The sequence below is a fragment of the Perca flavescens genome, chromosome 13, assembly GCF_004354835.1.
Source record: "Perca flavescens isolate YP-PL-M2 chromosome 13, PFLA_1.0, whole genome shotgun sequence".
Lineage (NCBI taxonomy): Eukaryota > Metazoa > Chordata > Actinopteri > Perciformes > Percidae > Perca > Perca flavescens.
The window spans coordinates 14,481,179-14,500,065 of NC_041343.1; the positions used below are offsets into that span (position 1 = coordinate 14,481,179).

At 39.5% G+C, this 18,887-nt stretch overlaps 1 protein-coding gene across 1 annotated transcript in view; it reads left to right on the forward strand.

Annotated features, from left to right (window-relative positions):
- The window catches only part of lrch2 (leucine-rich repeats and calponin homology (CH) domain containing 2), a 33,894-nt gene that overhangs the window by 12,863 nt on the left and 2,144 nt on the right, over window positions 1–18,887 (forward strand). Inside the window, exons 8-20 of the mRNA XM_028596371.1 lie at window positions 95–191; window positions 316–413; window positions 578–645; window positions 2,492–2,596; window positions 4,148–4,216; window positions 7,385–7,447; window positions 7,751–7,799; window positions 7,936–8,076; window positions 8,747–8,797; window positions 8,908–8,971; window positions 12,648–12,760; window positions 17,761–17,898; window positions 18,105–18,182. Of these exons, the coding sequence (XP_028452172.1) occupies window positions 95–191; window positions 316–413; window positions 578–645; window positions 2,492–2,596; window positions 4,148–4,216; window positions 7,385–7,447; window positions 7,751–7,799; window positions 7,936–8,076; window positions 8,747–8,797; window positions 8,908–8,971; window positions 12,648–12,760; window positions 17,761–17,898; window positions 18,105–18,182 (1,134 nt within the window). The remainder of the gene's footprint in view (window positions 1–94; window positions 192–315; window positions 414–577; window positions 646–2,491; window positions 2,597–4,147; window positions 4,217–7,384; window positions 7,448–7,750; window positions 7,800–7,935; window positions 8,077–8,746; window positions 8,798–8,907; window positions 8,972–12,647; window positions 12,761–17,760; window positions 17,899–18,104; window positions 18,183–18,887) is intronic.

Sequence of the window (18,887 nt, forward strand, 5' to 3'; positions counted from 1 at the left end):
CAATCGAATTCATGAAATAGGAAAACTAAAATACCATACTAGGATTTAGAAGTATTAAAATACTAAATACAAAAATTCTTTGCTTCTTCTGCAGCCTTCAGATGACGACACTGTCAGCCTGCATTCTCAGGTTTCAGAGACAGCCCGTGCTGATGCCCTTTCTCTCCTCTCCAAAATGGATTCTTGCAAAGGTTACCGAAAATAAGTATCACATATTCCCTTTGACAGCAATAACAGAGACACGGGGTGGTTGAATGAAGTGCCTAAAATGTGACAGGTTATGTGATGAACGCGGATGCTTCCTCCCTCTATCAGATCAGGATCTCTATGACTTTATAGACCCCAACCCAGATGAAGATCCTGCTCTGTCAGAGTGTGACGGGCAGCAGAGCAGTCATGTGTCTTGTATAAAGGTATGAATCTATTTATCAATCTATCAAAAGGATGATTGCGAACATAATAAAAAGTTGTTGATAGGAAATCAGTGATACAAATCCTGAGTAATCAGGAGATAAAATAAATTTCTGGTTATTGGTTCCTGACAGGGTGTGTGTGTGTGTGTGTGTGTGTGTTTCAGGAATTGGAGAAAGTTCTTAACATGTCTCATCAAAGCAAAGATAAGGATGGCTGGAAAGAGGAGTCTGGGTGAGTTTATTATTCAATACATATTGTACCTCTGATGCTTGAGCAAACATTTTTCTTGTCTTATTCATTACACAATGCATGCAACTCATTTTTATGCAAAGAATGCAAAAAACTAGTCGACTAGTCATGGACCTGAATATGTTTACATTGAAAACAAAGAACCTGCACAGAGGTGTTTTGCAGCTGCAGTTTTACAGTGTTAAACAATTTAGAGAATATAGAGATATATTAGCAAACTTTTTTCTAACTATTGCAAATCAGGAGATGTGGGCTGAAAACTAGACTAGAAATCCAGACGCACCCTAGCGGCAGCAAAATTATTTTGCAGCCAGGGGGGGTCTAGGCACTCTCCGTTGAAATGCTGGAAAAACCAAACTCTGGTCAGGCCAATAACATCGTGTATAGAGTCGGCGGGCGGGCTTATGGCTGCTGCTGCTGCTGGGAACAGCGGTCTTCTGGAAGACTTGGTGTTAAGCTTTTCTTTGAGAAAAGAACAAAGAACAGCACTGAAATCATTCTTAAAGGTCCCATGACATGGTGCTCTTTGGATGCTCTTATATAGACCTTAGTGGTCCCCTAATACTGTATCTGAAGTCTGTTTCCTGAAATTCAGCCTTGGTGCAGAATTACAGCCACTAGAGCCAGTCCCACAATGAGCTTTTCTTAGGATGGGCCAATTCTGTGTCTTTAGCTATTGAGGAGGAGAAAGGGGGGGCAAGGTGGAGGGTGGAGGTGTGGCCTTGACCAACTGCCACTTTGCTCTTTTGAAAGCCATGATGTCTCTCTCTCATGGGTGGGCCAAATTCTCTGGGTGGGCAAAGCAGAGAAAGGGGAGGTAACCTTGCTCCTTATAACCTCATAAGGAGAAGATTCCAGATCAGCCAGGGCTCGGTTTACACCTATCACCATTTCTAGCCACTGGGGGACCATAGGCAGGAACTTTATGTTAAAAAACCTCATGAAGTGAAATTTTCATGCCATGGGACCTTTAAAAAAGTAAGATTTGTTTGGAGTTTTGCCGACCGGATACAGCAAAAGTTTAATACTAGCTCTGCTACCTTCTTCGTTGCTCTGCCTGGTTGTAGCGCTATCCTATTGCGTGCAGAGGGAATTTGAAAGACAACCATTTATCCCGCCCCTCGGATTGAGCCCTGTCAATGGTGAGTTCCCAGAGCCAACATCTTGATGTGGGTCTGGCTTGTCAGGCTAGCTTAAAACACATGGCCCATAATGAGTATAATGAGTTGATTCCTGCCCACAGCACTGGCTAATGTTTATAGTAGCTGACCGCTTGGTCAATCAACTAGATGGTGAGCCCCAAGTACAATCAGATAGCTCCTTTCATCACGAGTTGCAAATATACAAGGCGCGCTCAACTTGAATACTAATCTACTGTGGCACCAACTGGTCTATTTGAGGGTCAAGTTAGGACCGTGTATGTAAACACACAAAAAATCTGCTAGCAGCTGTTATGAATGCTATTTGTTTAGGTTGTGTGTCAGTTTAAAACATCTGCCCAATATTTTGGGATGTTTACACTTCAAAATGTTAGACACTCATGTGCACACTTGATTTGCTGCACATGGCCTCAGCCAGAAATAAATATATGGTCAAAAAGATGAGTTTAGATTACATAACTTTGTTTACATACACATAGTTATGTCAATGAGGTTTCAGTGTTTTGACAGCTGTATAGAGGCTTTTTGAATTTGTTGTTTTGGTGCTCTCTTCATTTTGCAGACCTTACTGTTAATATGTTGTTGCCAAATGTTTACATGTGTGAGTCAAAATGCTAAGCTGTGTACAGTTTCTGATGATAGTCACTTTGTTCTTGAACCTTTCACAGTTCTGATAAGGAGCAGCTAGTTGAGGAAGAAGATGATGAGCTGAAGGAAGTGCTGGATCTGAGGAAGATTGCTGTTCAGCTTTTGCAGCAGGAGCAGCAGAATAGGTGTGTGTGGTTCTCACAAGCCATACTGTACATACTGAAGCACTCTGCACTGCCATTAGTTGAAGGGGTGATAGAATGATTATGTAGGGTATTTCACACTGTTCCTTATGGTCTCCTAATGGGGTACGTAACATTCGCGGAAAATGTCCCAGTTGATATTTTATGGGTCCTTATGCATCCCTGTGTTTTGGCCCTATTTGGAACGACAGCTTTTCTTACAAATATGGTATGCTCATGAATATTTAGATGAGCTGCGCGCTGATTGATTGAGCGTACCACATACACACACACATACACACACACACACACACACACACACACACACACACACACACACAGGCACACACACACACACACACACACACACACACACACACACACACACACACACACACACAGAGCTACACACACACACACACACACACACACACACACACACACACACACACAAACACTCTGTGACATGCCCAGACATGCTCGGGCACGACATGCCTAAAACAGACAAAATGCAAAGTTTCGACACTTACATTACAACTAGTTTCCGTTGTAACGTTACCCTTGGAACCGCCACCAAAGAAACACAACTCACCCTGTAGCTAGTCAGCGTGGGGAAATTTAGCGGAGAGTCCCTGCAGTTGCGTTAGATCCAAACTCCCGCTCTATTGTCCTAAATCTACTCGTTCTAAACGCTTTTCTCTGGGCCAGTATTCCATTATACAGCCGGGAACACTGCATTTACGACCGTGGTTCATTTCCAATATGCTTGAAAAACTTCAAAACTTGCTTCTTTCTAAAGTACACAGTACAGCTCGTGTGTGAGATCTGACAGAGCTCCAGTTCAGCGGGTCTGTGAAGGGGGAGAGGCTGACCGGGAAGGCATCAAACCCGGCCAGCAGCCGCCTGCTGTCACGGCAGATTGTGGAGCTCTTGAAGTCCGACACTGTCTTACCAAATTTGCAATTAGCCATAACTTTTCGTAAAACAGCCCGTATTTGAGCTCTACATAGTTGATTTCTCGCATAAAAAAGTCGCAGAAGTGAATTTAGTAATGGAATATCAGAGATCTGCGTGACCTAGATTCAGAAGACTAAGCTGACCTCAGGCCTATGCAAATGTTGGGGCGTGACAAAGACTAGGAGTTGAGGAGTTGACGTCAATTTTTAGCTTTGTTGAGATTCGCCCGTTTTCAGAGGCAGTTTCAAATTGTGAGATTTGCAGAGGAAAGATGTGTCAGTGGGATTTTGATTGGGTTCTATGTATGTCCTATTTACCCACCAAACTGTCGTTTTTCAACTATGACAAGGTAAAATCGGTTTTGCATTCTATCACCCCTTTAAGATCTCCATTTGCTGACCTGCTAAAAGCCACCTCTGTATTCTGTTGCTTTCTCCTGATTTATCATCATTTAACATGTATGCTCATGTCATGTGTGCTGCTGCTGCCTAACATTCCCAAATATGACTCCATCATCACCATTTCACCTCCTTCACTCTGCCCACTCTTTCTTTCTCCCTCAACTCTGCTGCTGCACATTTGACGTGCGGCTTCTAGACGACGGTCCTTAATTTGCAGAGCGGAGAGTCTTATTCACAGACGGAGAGTCACTGGCAGGGCTCACAGGTAGATGGACTTTCTTTATCATCATTTACAGATTATTTTTTTGCTACGCTGGTTAACCATTGCCAATACAATCACATGACACAGTATAAGGAAATCCAAGCTGTTTCAATGCTTGAATGAACATGTTTTCCTCTTAGAAGAATCTTATATTTCCTGTGAGCTGGTTGATGCTTACTTTCAACATCGCCGTTGCCAGGGGTGATTCTAGGATCACAGCTTTAGTTTTGCTTTTTTAAAACATTATTCTAGTGTGCAAACTGTGCATTTTAACATCATTTTGGACCATCACGGTAGGGAAAACACTGAAATATGTGACTAGAAAGACGCCAACAATTCTGAGAAAACTTACTTTAATGCTGAGCCACAGGGCCATTACTACAAAGGTGAGGATGTATTACAAATGAAATGGTATTATGCAAATATTAACATTGGCTCAACTCACCCTAGATTTTGGGTTAAGAGTCACGATGGAGTGATTGAGGGCAGAACTCCTTAGCTCACAATAGATTATTTTATACAGTAATGTCAAGTTCAAATAAAAATAAGGCTTTCGACACACATTGAAAATGGTTACTATGAGGCCATATAATCCTATATAATTGGGCTCTTAGATCAGAATTTAGTCACATCAAGTTTCTACAATGTCAAGACTTATAGGTAGGCTACCACAGTAAACAGAGACAGGGAAGGGAAAAAGGTGATAATAATATTAACATATTTTCACTATTCCAATCATTATTTTCACTTCATACTGAACCCTGAACCTAACTTAGGCTAACTAGGCTATAGCTAACTGCCATGTGTCAGACTCATTTAGATAGTTTTTTTTTTTTTTTTTTTTAGATTATTTTTGGGCATTTTAGGCCTTTATTTGACAGGATAGCTGAAGACATGAAAGGGAAGAGAGAGGAGGAATGACCAAGGGGGTAAGCTTCGCTTCAGAACGCGAACCTCCGATGGCGCCATTTTGTTGCTACGAAGCGATCACCTCTTGTTAGCATTACACTGACCGCCATTTTTTTTTTTACGTCACTTGACTGCGAATAACTTTACATCTGAAGCGTTTAAAGACTCTATTTGTCCAATGTTTATTTCTAAAGTAACACTACAATGTATAAAAGGCTCCATTACCTTGTACCTCACGTTATAGCTCCGTAGCAGACGTTTTTGTAAAAATAAGCTAACGATTGTGTCATAACCAAGTGACTTACTGTCGCACAGTAGAGGAATTACCGTATAGTACAGGAGAAGCTCACAGGCAGTTTCGACTTACATTAACTGTTTAGGTTTAATTACTAATGTTAACTAGCATGTTAGTTAGCAATAATTTGCCTGTGCTTATGTTATCTCCTTACATATACCTACACTCTCCGTCTCTATAAGATTGGGAATGATTGAGATTTCTCTTGGCACAGCTACCAGAAGACTTACAACTTTCAGACACGTTGCTCACGTCACATTTACGTTGTCTCTGTCAGTTGGAGGCTGCGCAGTAAAGCAAGAGATCACCGGAAAAGTGCTTCTAATAGCCTTCCCTGGTCTCCGTCCAGAGCAACGGGGTCTATTGGTCCATTATATACTGTCTATGGGAATGACATGCAGCAAAGGGCCGCAGGTCAGAGTCAAACCCTGGCCCGCTGCGTTGAGGAGTAAACCTCTATATGTGGGCGCCTGCTCCACCAACTGAGGCATCTGGGCGCCCTCATTTAGATATCTTGATGTAAGAGTTTAACGGAAAAAAATATTCATGCCCATTTAGGTTTCAAACAGCTTTGCCGACTCTACCAACTGAGCTATCTGGGCGCCCTCATTTAGAGGAGCTGCCTCACTCCAATTGGCATCGTCTATTTCGGCCCTGCCTTGCTCGTGGCAGCGGCAAGCTCGTTGCTTGTCACTGGCAAATGGCCACTCCCATTGAAAATGAATGGCAGCTTGTCGCTTTGTCGCTAATGTGACTGTAGGGTCAATATGGTTGACACATAACCTACTTGTTCGGCTGGATGTGCAGTTTCAACTGACACTAAACTGAAAACTGATTTTGCAGGACTTTTGCCAAAATCACCCCTGGCTGGTGCTAAATTTAGGACTAGACCAGTGTTTCTCAACGGGGGCGGTACCGCCCCCCAGGAGATGATGGGGGGCGTTGGAAGCAATATTTTGTAAAGGGGGGCGTTGAGGTGCCCTTGGGGGGCGTTTGTTTGAAAGCTAGTTTAAACCAAAGATTCACAATAATACATGTTTACACTTAAACTACTAAAAAAATAAGTGGTCTGCAACATTAAACTTATTTCCATTCGGGAGTAGGTGTCATTCTTCAAGTTGTTTGTCATCACCAAAATACTTTTCTGTGTGCGTGCGTGCGTGCGTCTTCTGCTTTTACCCTTCGATAAGTGCCAGCTTGTTTTCCGTTGGAACAATTCGATTTTAGATTTGAATGAAAACTAGATTTGAATGTTAAATTGCTAGCTGTTTCTGATTGGCTACTGTTAGTGTTTGTAATAATAATAATAATAATAATAATAATGATAATACATTTTATTTAAAGCGCATTTAATGACACCCAAGGTCACTTCACAAACAAAAAAGGACATTCAAATTATAGTCATCTTATAAGGTGCTGAGGTTCACACCATGCAGCAGGCCTTTTGATAATACCTAATTATAGTTTGAATGTTATCTAGTCTTGGCTAGATTGGCTGCTGTTATTTAATTTTAATGTCAAATGGTTGCATTTTTTTTAAAAACCTGTAAATATATAATTTCTATTCACATGGCTTTTTTGATACCTGGGAAACTAATACATGTGTTGTTTTGTCATTCAATTTGATTTTTTGATTATTTTTGATAACAATAGTAACAACAATAATAGGCCTATATTAGGGCATAATCATTAATATTCTGGGGAATTAACATACATAATATTTGATAGGGGGGCGCTGGCACAAAAAAAAGTTGAGAACCACTGGACTAGACTATGAATAGACACTATTTATTGTGCAAATGACTGTAATTGCCCTTTGTTGCTCAACTGGAGAATTTTCCATTGAATTTGACTCAGTCCTACTGTTTGTAAACCTTTCATTACGATTGACGTAAACCACATAAATAACGCAACATGAGTCATCGCCATTGTCACAGTTCTTGTTCTTCATCTGTTTCCGTCTGCAGATTCCTAAGTCACTCCGGAAGCTCAGGCAGCAAGCCAAGGCCCCCGCCTCAGACTGCTCGCAGGTACGTACTGTACCACATATTCACTCATGCTGACTAGAAGCACACATGTGTGTGTGTTACAGTGGAGCCCTTGTAGAGTAGGAGTCAGGGAAAAAGTCGATACAGAATAGTATCGTGATTTGATCTGACCCGATAGAGCATGCACCCCATCTAGGCTGAGTCCTTGGCAGCGGCCCTTTGCTGCGTTTCATCTCCTCTCTCTCTCCCCTTTCCAGTCTATCTGTAATCTGTAATAAAAATGCTTAAACAAAACCCCAAAACAACAGATATAGACATCTGATGCTACCCTTGTCTTTATTCTAGTGCTTCTCTGGATGAAGGAAGTAGTGGAGCATCAGTGCTGAGTGGACAGGTACAAACTCTTTGACTTCAAATCAAACATACCACAAGTAAAAATGTCCTGTGTCCACAAGTTACTTTATTTATAGTCCCCCATTCCTCTGGAGGATGCAGAGAATTATTTTAATTGTATCTTTATGCTTTTACAGCCTTCTTCCTCCTGCTCCTTTGATGGCAGCTTGAAGACAGACCAGTCAGATTCAGAGCCAATGTGGCCCCAAGTCCCACCCATTCTCAATCAGAATGAAGAACGCAGAAGGAACAAGTACCTGAGAAAAGATTATCTCAAGGTAGGATCCCGCACACGTCTCCCCAAAGCTGCAGCGGTCTAATTTATGATTAATAAAATGTATCTTCTGCAGAACAAAATACAATATTTGCATTTTCCCCTCAGGTAATTAGTTGTGTATTTCGCACTTAACCTTTATTGGTATCAAGCAATGCAGAAATATTTGGTTGCTGTTCACAGTGAGATCTGTGGATTCTCCAGAACTGGGACATTGTTTCTGGAAACACACCCTCCTGTTGAGTTAAACAAATAAATAATCAAGCACCACAAATTCCATTTTCCTCCTTTGTATTGGGGTTAGAGCATATGTTTCTGAAGCAGGTATTTACATTGCTAGATACTGGTGGGAGTAAACCTGTTTTTATGTGTGATTTAGGTGAACTGAGCCTTTAAAACGTATTGTGAAAAGGAGGTCTCATAAATGTCCTTAAGAAAGTTCCAGGTTTTATCAAGAAAATGTGATGATGTTACGTTGATTAAAGATAACATAGTGAAGGACTGTATGACGATAGTCATTTTTTATCATTATCATCTCACCCACAGTATGTACGTCAGTATGATATCAACAACCAAAGTCTAAAGTCCACTGAAACCTGTCCAACTGGAGAGGGTGGATAGAAATGGAGTCTGAGTCATATTATAAAAATAATGTGTTTTTCCTTACATGACAGTACAAGTGTCAGAGTGCTCGGAAAAACTCCACTGGGAATGACGACTGTGAGGTAGGTGTAAGAACCATTGTGTGTGGATGAAAAACAATCATCTCAAAATATCTTTGAGTGCTAAGACAATGAATGCCTTATTTAAATTCTCATGAATGTTATGCCTACAGGAGGGCTTGCGCAACGTTGATTTCAGCACCACTCTGACAGTGTTTGGACTAAAGCCGAGATCAGGTAACTTCAGTTTTATAGACTTGTTGCATGACTGTGTTACATTTTTGGGTCAGTGTTTTCACTTTTTACAACAGTAATGATCTTGGAACTCAAAAATAGCCCGCCACAGGGTTATTGTCTTTTTAATGTGGCAGTGATAGGCTCCTTGAATCCTGGACTCAGACTCTTCTTGGACTCGTGTACTGATGACTTGGACTCGAGGAATTATGAAATTTGACTCAAGGTTTCATGAAATAGGACTCGGAAGTTGGAATCGAAAGTTTCTGAGTTTTTATGTGTCCGATGGACTCGAGTCAGACTCGAGTCGCTATTCTCTGGACTCTTGACTTGTGACTCAAACTCAGGTAATGGTGACTCAACTCTGACTCTTCTTTGGTGATTCAGACTTGGATTTGGACTGGGGACTGGATGCTTGACTCTGACTCGACACTTGGTGACTTGGCTACAACACTAGTGGTGGAATTGTGTGATTGAACCTCGGCATGTACGTGAGGTAATTCACATCAAGCATGACAACAGTCCATGCTCATGTGTATGACCTCTTTTTAATACATTTCTGAAGATAAAAAAGAATTGCATTCTATGCAATTAATAATTGCGTCCTATAAATAAGAATTGCATCCTATGCAAATTGGGTCCTAATTACCAAATTATCAAAGTTAAAATGTTCACCTAATGTAGTAAAAAGGGTAATGAAATCATACCTTACAAACAGAAAACTATGTGTTTGTGTAGACCATAAAACCAGGGGATTGTAAAATACCACATAGAAAAAGTACCTTTGGACAGTCAGCTTTTCCAATTGAGCAGCACATACCCACAGAACTAAGCAACATCACATCGCTCAAGTCTTTCTCCAAATCTATAAATTAGTGGTTAATCTAACATGCTGTCATAATCTGAGATGATGGTTAGTTTGTTTTGCTATTTGTTTTTGCCTATGTGCTTTTATCTGTGTTTATGTGCTTATGGATCTGAGCTTATGCGCTTTGAAGCTTGTATGTGCTTAAGGGTCTGTGCGTACTGCTTTTATTTGTGTTCATGTGCTTCGTTTGTGTTCATATGTTTATGTGGTCTTGTATGTTTAGTTTTAATGTCATCAACCTGCCAGGGACTGCAGATGAAAAGTGCTCATGTTAATTAATGTACATTGTCCCTTCCTAAATAAATAAACAAACATACAAACAAGCAAGAAATAGATACTAAAAAGGGTGTAAAACATTTGACTTGATAAATCCAAAGGCTCAAGTCCAAATAAAAAATGTATATATAGCAAATCGTGTTTGTAAATTACATTTAGGAGAAAAACAAAGTCATCACTTACCCAAGCATTTATCATTTATCAGTAGTAAACAGTCTCTTTTACTAAAGATACCTTCAAATCAATGGGATTAGCTAAATGAGTATATAGTATGTGCAGTTAGCTTCCACTAATATAAAATATAAAAGTGCAGCTTGTATAAACAATGAGGAAGTGCTCCATTTCAACCCAAGGCTCGTATCTGAAGCCAAAATATTTTAAGGTGGAGTTCCAGTGTCCTTTCTCTGGAAGTGGGGAAGTTTCTGAGGAACTGTTGATCTGTTCTATATCAGTGCATTAGCAGTCAAGGACAATGTGCAACATGATTGATGGCTCTCTTTTCAATTTGGCTACACTAACGAATCATGGAAATGTTTATGTTTTCATCATTGATTTATAGCTTTCTGTAGTAGTAAGTATTATCAGGAAAATGTACTTAAAGTTTTGAAAGTTAAAAGTACTCATATTATTAGATTTTCACTACTGATGGATTGATGTGTAAGCAGCATTTTATGTTTGTGGTTGGTTGAGCTGCAGCTCATTTTTACTTTTATATAAGGCTTCAACTAACAACTGTTTTTATTATGGATTAATCTGCTGACTATTTTCTCAACTAATCGATTAAACTGTTCGGTTCGTAAAACTTTATGAATAGACTTCATCACAATCCCCAAGAACCAAAGTGGCACCTTCAAATAGCTTGTTCTGTCTGACCAACTGTCAAACCTCTAATTTATTCAGTCCACTGTATCAGCAAATCCTCATCTTTGAGATGCTGGAACCGAGAAATGTTTGGCATTTTTTTCTTAATTTGATTAATTGTTATTAAAATAGTTACATTTTCTGTCAATTAATTGACTAATATTTCATCTCTCATTTTACTGTTTACATGTTTACTGTTATTTTTACTGTTTGCTTTTAAAGCTACATTGTGTAAGAGTTTCTCCCATCTAGCAGTGAAATTGTATATGACAACCAACTGAATATTACTTTCTAGCCCTTCCTCCTACGGTGGCCAAACCCGAAATTAGCTCTCTCCATCGTTTAAACACAGCTGTTCTAGCCACTCCAATATTAACTTTGGTCTTGTTGCTTTGCCTGTCGCGTTGTTGTTTTAATTCTCTTTTTCGCTTCCCTGGCGAGTAATCTCCCCCTTGCATTCGTCACGGTGCCAGTAGGTGTAAGAGGGCGAAATGCGGAGGTATGTCCCTCTTTGGCTAATGTATCTTAAAGATGGAGGCGCTACATGGCTGCCGTCATTTGAGCGACTCGCTCGTATGTATTCTGAATGATTCTGAATGTCAGATTCTACGCTTACGGGAATACTTTGATTAGTTGGTGGAAGTCATTTCACATGAATGAGTACATATTTGTGAAAGAACAAAGGGTTTTTTGCTAAGAATCAACTCAAAAAATTACACAATGTAGGTTTAATAATGCATCATATTTATGGACTCTTCATATGCTTTGTATGTAAAATCTTAATTGGTAAAATAACTAGTAACTATAGCTGTCAAATAAATATATTCAATTAAAAAGTACAGTATTTCCCCCTTAAATGTAGTGGAGTATAACTTCCCACTCAATTTTGTACTTATGTACTGTACTTTTCTTTCTTGCTTCTCTTCAGAACTGTAAGGAAGATATTATTTTAACCAAAAATGAAAAAGAGTTAGGACCCCTTTATCTGACTGAAAATTTACTTGTGCTTGTAACATGTTTGGAAAGATGACGATTAGATGAATTAGTTTTAAAATAAGAGCAGAATTCATCTCTTATCATTAGCCTCTTTCAATAGTGTCACATATGTAAAAGAACATATTTGGAAAACATTCATATCATATATTGTCAGAAGCTGCGTTTCCAGAAACAAAGGACCCAATGGGGTGCAAGGATTTGTGCGGGATGCAATTCTAACAAAACTTCTTTAGAGAAGAACTTTTTCATTTTTTTTTGTGGGATATGTATTCGATCGTACTATGTTATAGTATGATAATTAAAGATAAAAAATGATGCCAGAAGTGTGACTCACCTTGACAATTTCTAGAAACCATGAAAGTGAAGATGTAAAGATATTTGTTTTCTATACAGTGTAGTTTGGTTTCATAGCGGTGTCACCTTTTTCCTGATGACACAGATAATATCCAGATTTCCTGCTTGGACATCATCAGATGTAGTGCTTAGGTTTTAGGCCCAATAAGAGAACAGACTTTCCTGGAAAGCAGGAGTAGAATCTGTGTAACTGTATTCACACTGACCTGTAGTAGAACTGATCTCCTAGGAAAGTCATTAGTAGCTGTGTCTTGGATTTTAGCTTCCTCTTTGCATCTCACTGTGTGTTCTCTGGAACTCAGAACAGTTTGTCTATTATTTCAGCCTTCACCAGAGGAAGCCGCCAGGAGTACAGCTCGACAGACCCCAGCTTCACTATGAGGAGGAAGATGGAGCACTTGAGAGAGGAAATCGAACAGATAGGACTCTTACGGCAGGTCAGAAGCTTCACAGATTGTTTATGCCTTTGTATTCTGCACAAAACATTGAGTCCTTCACTGTCCAAAGCCTGCCAGATCCTGCTTTTTTTCCAGTGTTTATATCTTCAAGTTACTTATTGGTTTCTAAGAAGTTGTGTCACACTGTACTATGTATCAGCCCTATAGTAGGACTGATTTGCACAAAGAGAAATAAGCACCTTTAGGCTGCCAAGTTTTCTTAGAAGGAGAAAGAGAAGGACCATTTACAGACAGTCCGTTGACAAGAATGACAGGATAATTATGTGAAGTGTCAAATAGGAGCTACTTTAGAATTTGCTTGTGCGTGAACATGCACATTTAACATTCCAATGTGTCGAGGAATATGTTTACCTACCTTATATTCAATAAGTACAGTATGTGCTTAATCCTATCTGGAGTTAATCATAACAGATGAGTCACCACTTCAATTCCCTTCAACTGGATGTTGTTTGAGGCGCCGAACTTTGCAATTATTAAAGGTGCACTGTGGATTTTCTTGTGAACAAACAAAAGTCATGTTTACATTCAGTTGCACTCCTATAATAGCCTCGTGAGACCGTCCTGATCTCGCGAGCTCCAGTTTTCCACTCGCAGATCAGTCTGGCATCTTGAGGTAGAGATAATTTGGAGCCGTTAGCCAAATGACCGGGCCAATCAGCGTTGGTTTTGAGGTGGGTTAGGTGGTGATAGACAGATGGTTTATCCAATCAGCTAACCAGTATTTTCAGACAGCGGTAGCCCTAATTCTGTTAGCCGCTCGCTAATGCTTTTTTCTCTTGGATCCTTCTTTTGGAATATGGTCCGGGAACCTGAAATGGTGCCTTTTATTTGTAAATTCTTGTTACACAAACGGCAAATATCCTTTACCGACATGTTGCTTGCTTGCTGAGCTAACGAGTTATGCTTTGCCTGCAGCAGCAGGGGCGGGCTTGTGGTGTCGAGTGTGGTGTTAACTAGTGTCCCGTGTGGTGATGTTTCAGTTCCCTCTAACGTCCGTTTTCGGAGCATCAGAGAGAAGCACAGTCATTTAGGCGGCACCTAAATAAGGCACCGAAATCCGCATTGCTATTCGGTCCGGTAGATAACGGTCGTTAAAGCACCGGTGCCGTATTAGCACCGGGTCTGTACAGGTGCGATGGATTGCGTACAAACCAATAGGGTGTCGGAATGGTATATGTTTATACTTCTCAATTCATTCTATCCAGATGGCGTGATTTATCTGGATAGGTTTTTCTTTTTATGTGTGTGTTTTTTTGAACGATGACAAGCCGGAATGATAACAAGCCAAACTGAAATAGGAGTAACGAGGCTATTTTTAAAATGTAAGGAGTAGAAAGTGCAGATAATTGCGTGACAATGTAAGGAGTAGAAGTAAAAAGTCTGCTGTTAAATAATTACTCCAGTAAAGTATAGATACCCAAAATTTCTACTTAAGTAAGGTAACAAAGTATTTGTACTTCGTTACTTGACACCTCTGATTATAGAGTGCTTGAAAACAGTCTATCTGTTGCAGCCACAGCTTAGTTGGTTGAATTTTAAATTAAAATTACAAGTATACAAAAACTAGTTAATGGCCCCTCTCCATGAAAAAAGTCAAACTTCAGTTCAGAAGGGTCACACCATAAAAACAAAATGGACGGCAAGATGACATCCTAAGCTGACATCCTAAACTGGAGTGTACAAAGAAAAACAGAGGTCAGTAGAAGCTGAGTATCTGCCAGCAAGATGTCTGTACAGAAAAGGACAATAAATCTTTCAGCAACAAGTTGGAGACTGTCCAAGGCACACCTAAACTAGTTGAAAAGAGCATTGTATCCTTGGCTTAAAACCAAAACTTAACCAAAGAAGATAGGAGATGGAAAGGATAATTTGACCGAGATTGTCTAGAAGAACAAAGATTGAGAGGTGAGGTAACGTACTGGGAGAGGCCAAAGAACGCTTTTGTGCGCTTTGTTAAATAGGCAGAGAAAGCTGTAACGTATGAGATCACTGAGTTAATGAAAGGAACTTTAATCTCTCATCACTTATCACAGACTTAAAGGTGCTCTAAGTGATGTGACGCGTTTTTTAGGCTACAACATGTTTTGTCACATACAGCAAACATCTCCTCACTATCCGCGAGCTGCCTGTCCCAGTGCAGTTTGTTTTTGTTGGCGTTTGTGGAGCCTGGGCTGTCTACAGAGACCGCGTTCTTTTACAGTGTGTTCAGGGGACAGGCAGCTAGCAGATAGTGAGGAGATGTTTGCTGTATGTGACGAAAAATGTTGTAGCCTAAACAATGCGTCACATCACTTAGAGCACCTTTAATAGGTAGCTTCATGACCTCAATAATTAAATGAAATACAAAAGAGTGCACAGATGTGCTCAACCCACTTGCTTCTAAAGAACCACATAATATCACACCAATAACAAATGTTGGACTTCATGTTTTCAGGCCATTTCACAGGTTGAGATGACCTGATATCCCTGAATCAAGCTAACATTATTTACAGATTCATAGGAATATTGTAGTTATGAGCTGAGTTAACGCTTTAGTGCATAACTTTTTGATATTAATTTTTGATATCCTTGGCTACTAGCAACTGCGTGGAGGAGGGGTGAGGCGGGTGAGCAATCATGGAAGGCTTGTATCATGTGGATGCACCGACAGTTTTGTTCTCATTACTTAGAATTCCTCATGGGGGCAACAGAAACTACGCACACTGAAACAACAGCAAGAAAAGGAATGCACAGGCGTAATAGAAGAGACATTCACTTTCCTGGGAAACCCGCCACTGACTTCTTTCACAAAAAGTTAGAGCAGGCCTTTTTGTCAATGTCGGCTTAAAGGTCTTGCCCCTGGACGTTCACCAAGAAATCAAGACTTGAGTCTTGACTGAATGAACTTTCTATCTCAATAAAATCATTGTCATCACTGGTCAGAGATTACACTACTTCCAAGTGTTTTGAATGGAAACTACAGTGAAGGTCAAATTGCATTCACTGACTAGAGTTTCACATTTAGAAAAGACCATTAAGCAATGCTGGGAGAAGAACAACCCTTTTGTTTGTCCAACTTTATGGAGAAAGCATGAAAGCATTTGAAAGTGCACAAAAACACCACATAGTAGATCATAAACGTCAATAAAATTCCTTATAAAATCTTTATTATGAATACCAAGATCTACTATCAAAGCCAACCTGAGGTGACAACGCATCATGTCTCACATCCTATTCCTGCTCCTCATTGACTGGACTATGATGAAAAACACAGAACATGTGTTGGACTCTGGCCAAGTAGCTTCAGGACCTGGACTTTGCTTATGACAGAGCCTACACACCCTCATGCACAAGAACTAACAGGCTTTCTTTTGGTGACAGATAGCATCCAGATATTTGATCTTGGAACAACAAACTACTGTGATAGATGACATGGTATATGACCATGCTACTTCGGGAAGTCAATCAGAAAGAACCTTTTAGGCATTGAAGTATTGAGACAGATTCAGCTGAATTCAGTTATGTCTTTGACTACTGTGAAGCATATGAAACCCCCATTTTTTTTTGTTACTTAGGCCCACATCAGGTTTGAAAAAGCATCAAAGCTTTGTTAAATAATAAATAAATATCTCATTTACAGGTGCAAATAGAGGAAAAGAAGGGAAATGTATACTAATAGATGTTGGACACATGCAGAGGGACATAAACTAACACCAGGTTGAAGAGATAGAGAGAGCGAGAGAAAGAGAGACCAAAAATGTCTCATGAATACTGAAGAGGAGTGTATCCTTCAGATTGCCTGATCCCAATCTTCCTCGGAGATAGACATTCCCATATCTCGCTCCCATCGATTTTTAAGAGGGTTGAGTGGTATCTTGCCCACCTTATTAATTGCGTCGTAGAGTTTACTAATGTATCCCTTCTTGACAGGGTCGAAATCTAGAATAAGGTCTAATTGGGTTTTGGGGGGGAGAGCCGGAAAGTGACCTAATTTAGAATGTGTAAAGTCCTGTATCTGTAAATATCTAAAGAAGTGAGTTTGGGGTAGATTAAACTTTCTGGAGAGCTAGTTGAAAGACGCAAAAGTGATGTCAATAAATAAATTCTTTAAAGTAACTAATCCCTTGAGTCTCCAAATTTCAAAAGTAGTGCGTAACTTTTTTAGAATAATGAACATCCGTTACATTCAAGCCATTGCCAAATGAGTTGCTACAAAGCTAATTAAGACTATCAGCTCCACAAAACTTGGCTATGTTCAGACTTTCGTCCGCAGAAAATCGAGTGAAGATAGTGACCTCTTCTGAAGCGTCCATGTTTTTTTAATCCTCTGTGTCCTTGCCTACTAGCAGCTGCGTGGAAGAGGAGTGAGGGTGTCTCATTACTTAGAATTTCTCTTGAGGGAGACAGAAACTACGCATTATAGCTTTAAATATGCAAAGAAAAATAATGAACACAAAACATTAGGCTGTTTAGGCCATTGACACTCAAGAAACACATACATATTGTTTTCCCTTTATGACAACCTAGTTTGAAGAACAATGTATTCAATACATTTGCTCCAAATTCACAGAAAGGACCATACACAGATAACATCGAAACATCCAAATGTATTGTACTGCTTCACAAGTTTCACCCAGCAAAAAGAGTTCCTAGTTTTCAACCTGCGTATGGCTTAACTAAACGTCTTTTCACAAAATTCTATTTCCATGTGTAAACTGTTTAAATTGGATTTACCATGTGATTTTCTCACGGTATTCCAAATGACATCATTTTGTAAACCTGTCTAAAACATACAGTGCAGTGCATGCCTGGACACTCTCCTCAGGTAATGAGCTGGTTGCACCCATATTCACTTTCTGCTGAGTCTCAGCAGGAAATTCCTGGTAAATAAAGAACAGACAGGGCCCGAAGGGGAGACAAAACTCAGTGTAAATAATACAGAATACAGTGTAAAGTATGAATACAGTGATGTCATGAGGTCAATGTTAATGTGTTTCCAGAACATTGAGTCCAGACTGAAGGTGTTGCTCCCAGACGATGTTGGAGCTGCTCTGATGGATGGGGTTGTCCTTTGCCATTTAGCTAATCACATTTGTCCTCGGTCTGTTGCCAGCATCCACGTGCCGTCTCCCGCAGTGGTAAGCACACTGAAAATCCTAAAAGGGTTCTTTTTTATTTCAAATCGCAAATAACACTTGGTGAGATCTGAAGAATAAAGTGAGAATAAATTAGCTTTATCACTTTTTGTAGTTAATACTTCAGAGTTATTATGTACCTACATAACCTACATAACCTTGTGTGTACTGCTTTCTATTTCTAACATGATTGATATCCTGTCTTCCAGCCAAAGCTTAGCATGGCTAAATGCCGTAGGAATGTGGAGAACTTTTTGGATGCCTGTAAAAAGCTGGGTGTCACACAGGTAAGGCTATTATTATATTACGTGTATGTATCTCATAGCCAATGGAAATAAAACAAACATTTATTATCATTTCCTTTGGCAAGATCTGCCTGACATATTAGTATTGTTACTTCAAAACAATTATTATACATATACATATATATAAATTTTAGTGCTTGAATTTCACCAATCCTGTTTTAGCAACTACATTTGTTTTGACATGACTGGAATTTTTAGATTTAGAAAATTACCAATTGAAGTTGTGCAACGTATGTTTTGAATATTGGACAAATCTGCATTTGAGAACCCTAAAAAAAACAAGATAACAATATATATAATGATTTTAAGTTCTGATTTTATTTCACAATCAGGTATTCAGTTACATAGAATATTCAAATCCGTACAGCCATTTTGCTTCACAAATTCACAAATCTCACAGACAAATATTTTAAAACCACTGCTACAAAGCTGTCTAAAAGAAATTATGTTTTTTGTTTGTTTTGAAGGTACTGATCCATGACAAAGTGATGATGTCAAATCAGTATTATAGAAAATCAAGCAGTGTGCTGTTATTGTGAAGAAAGTCTCATAAATATGCTTCAGTCAGCCACAAAGATCTTTGAGAAAGTCCCAGGTTTTCAAAATGTTTTTTTAATTAAACATAACACAGCCACATAATCTTGCATGATATCATGTTGATATCATATTATAGATCACTATCTTAAA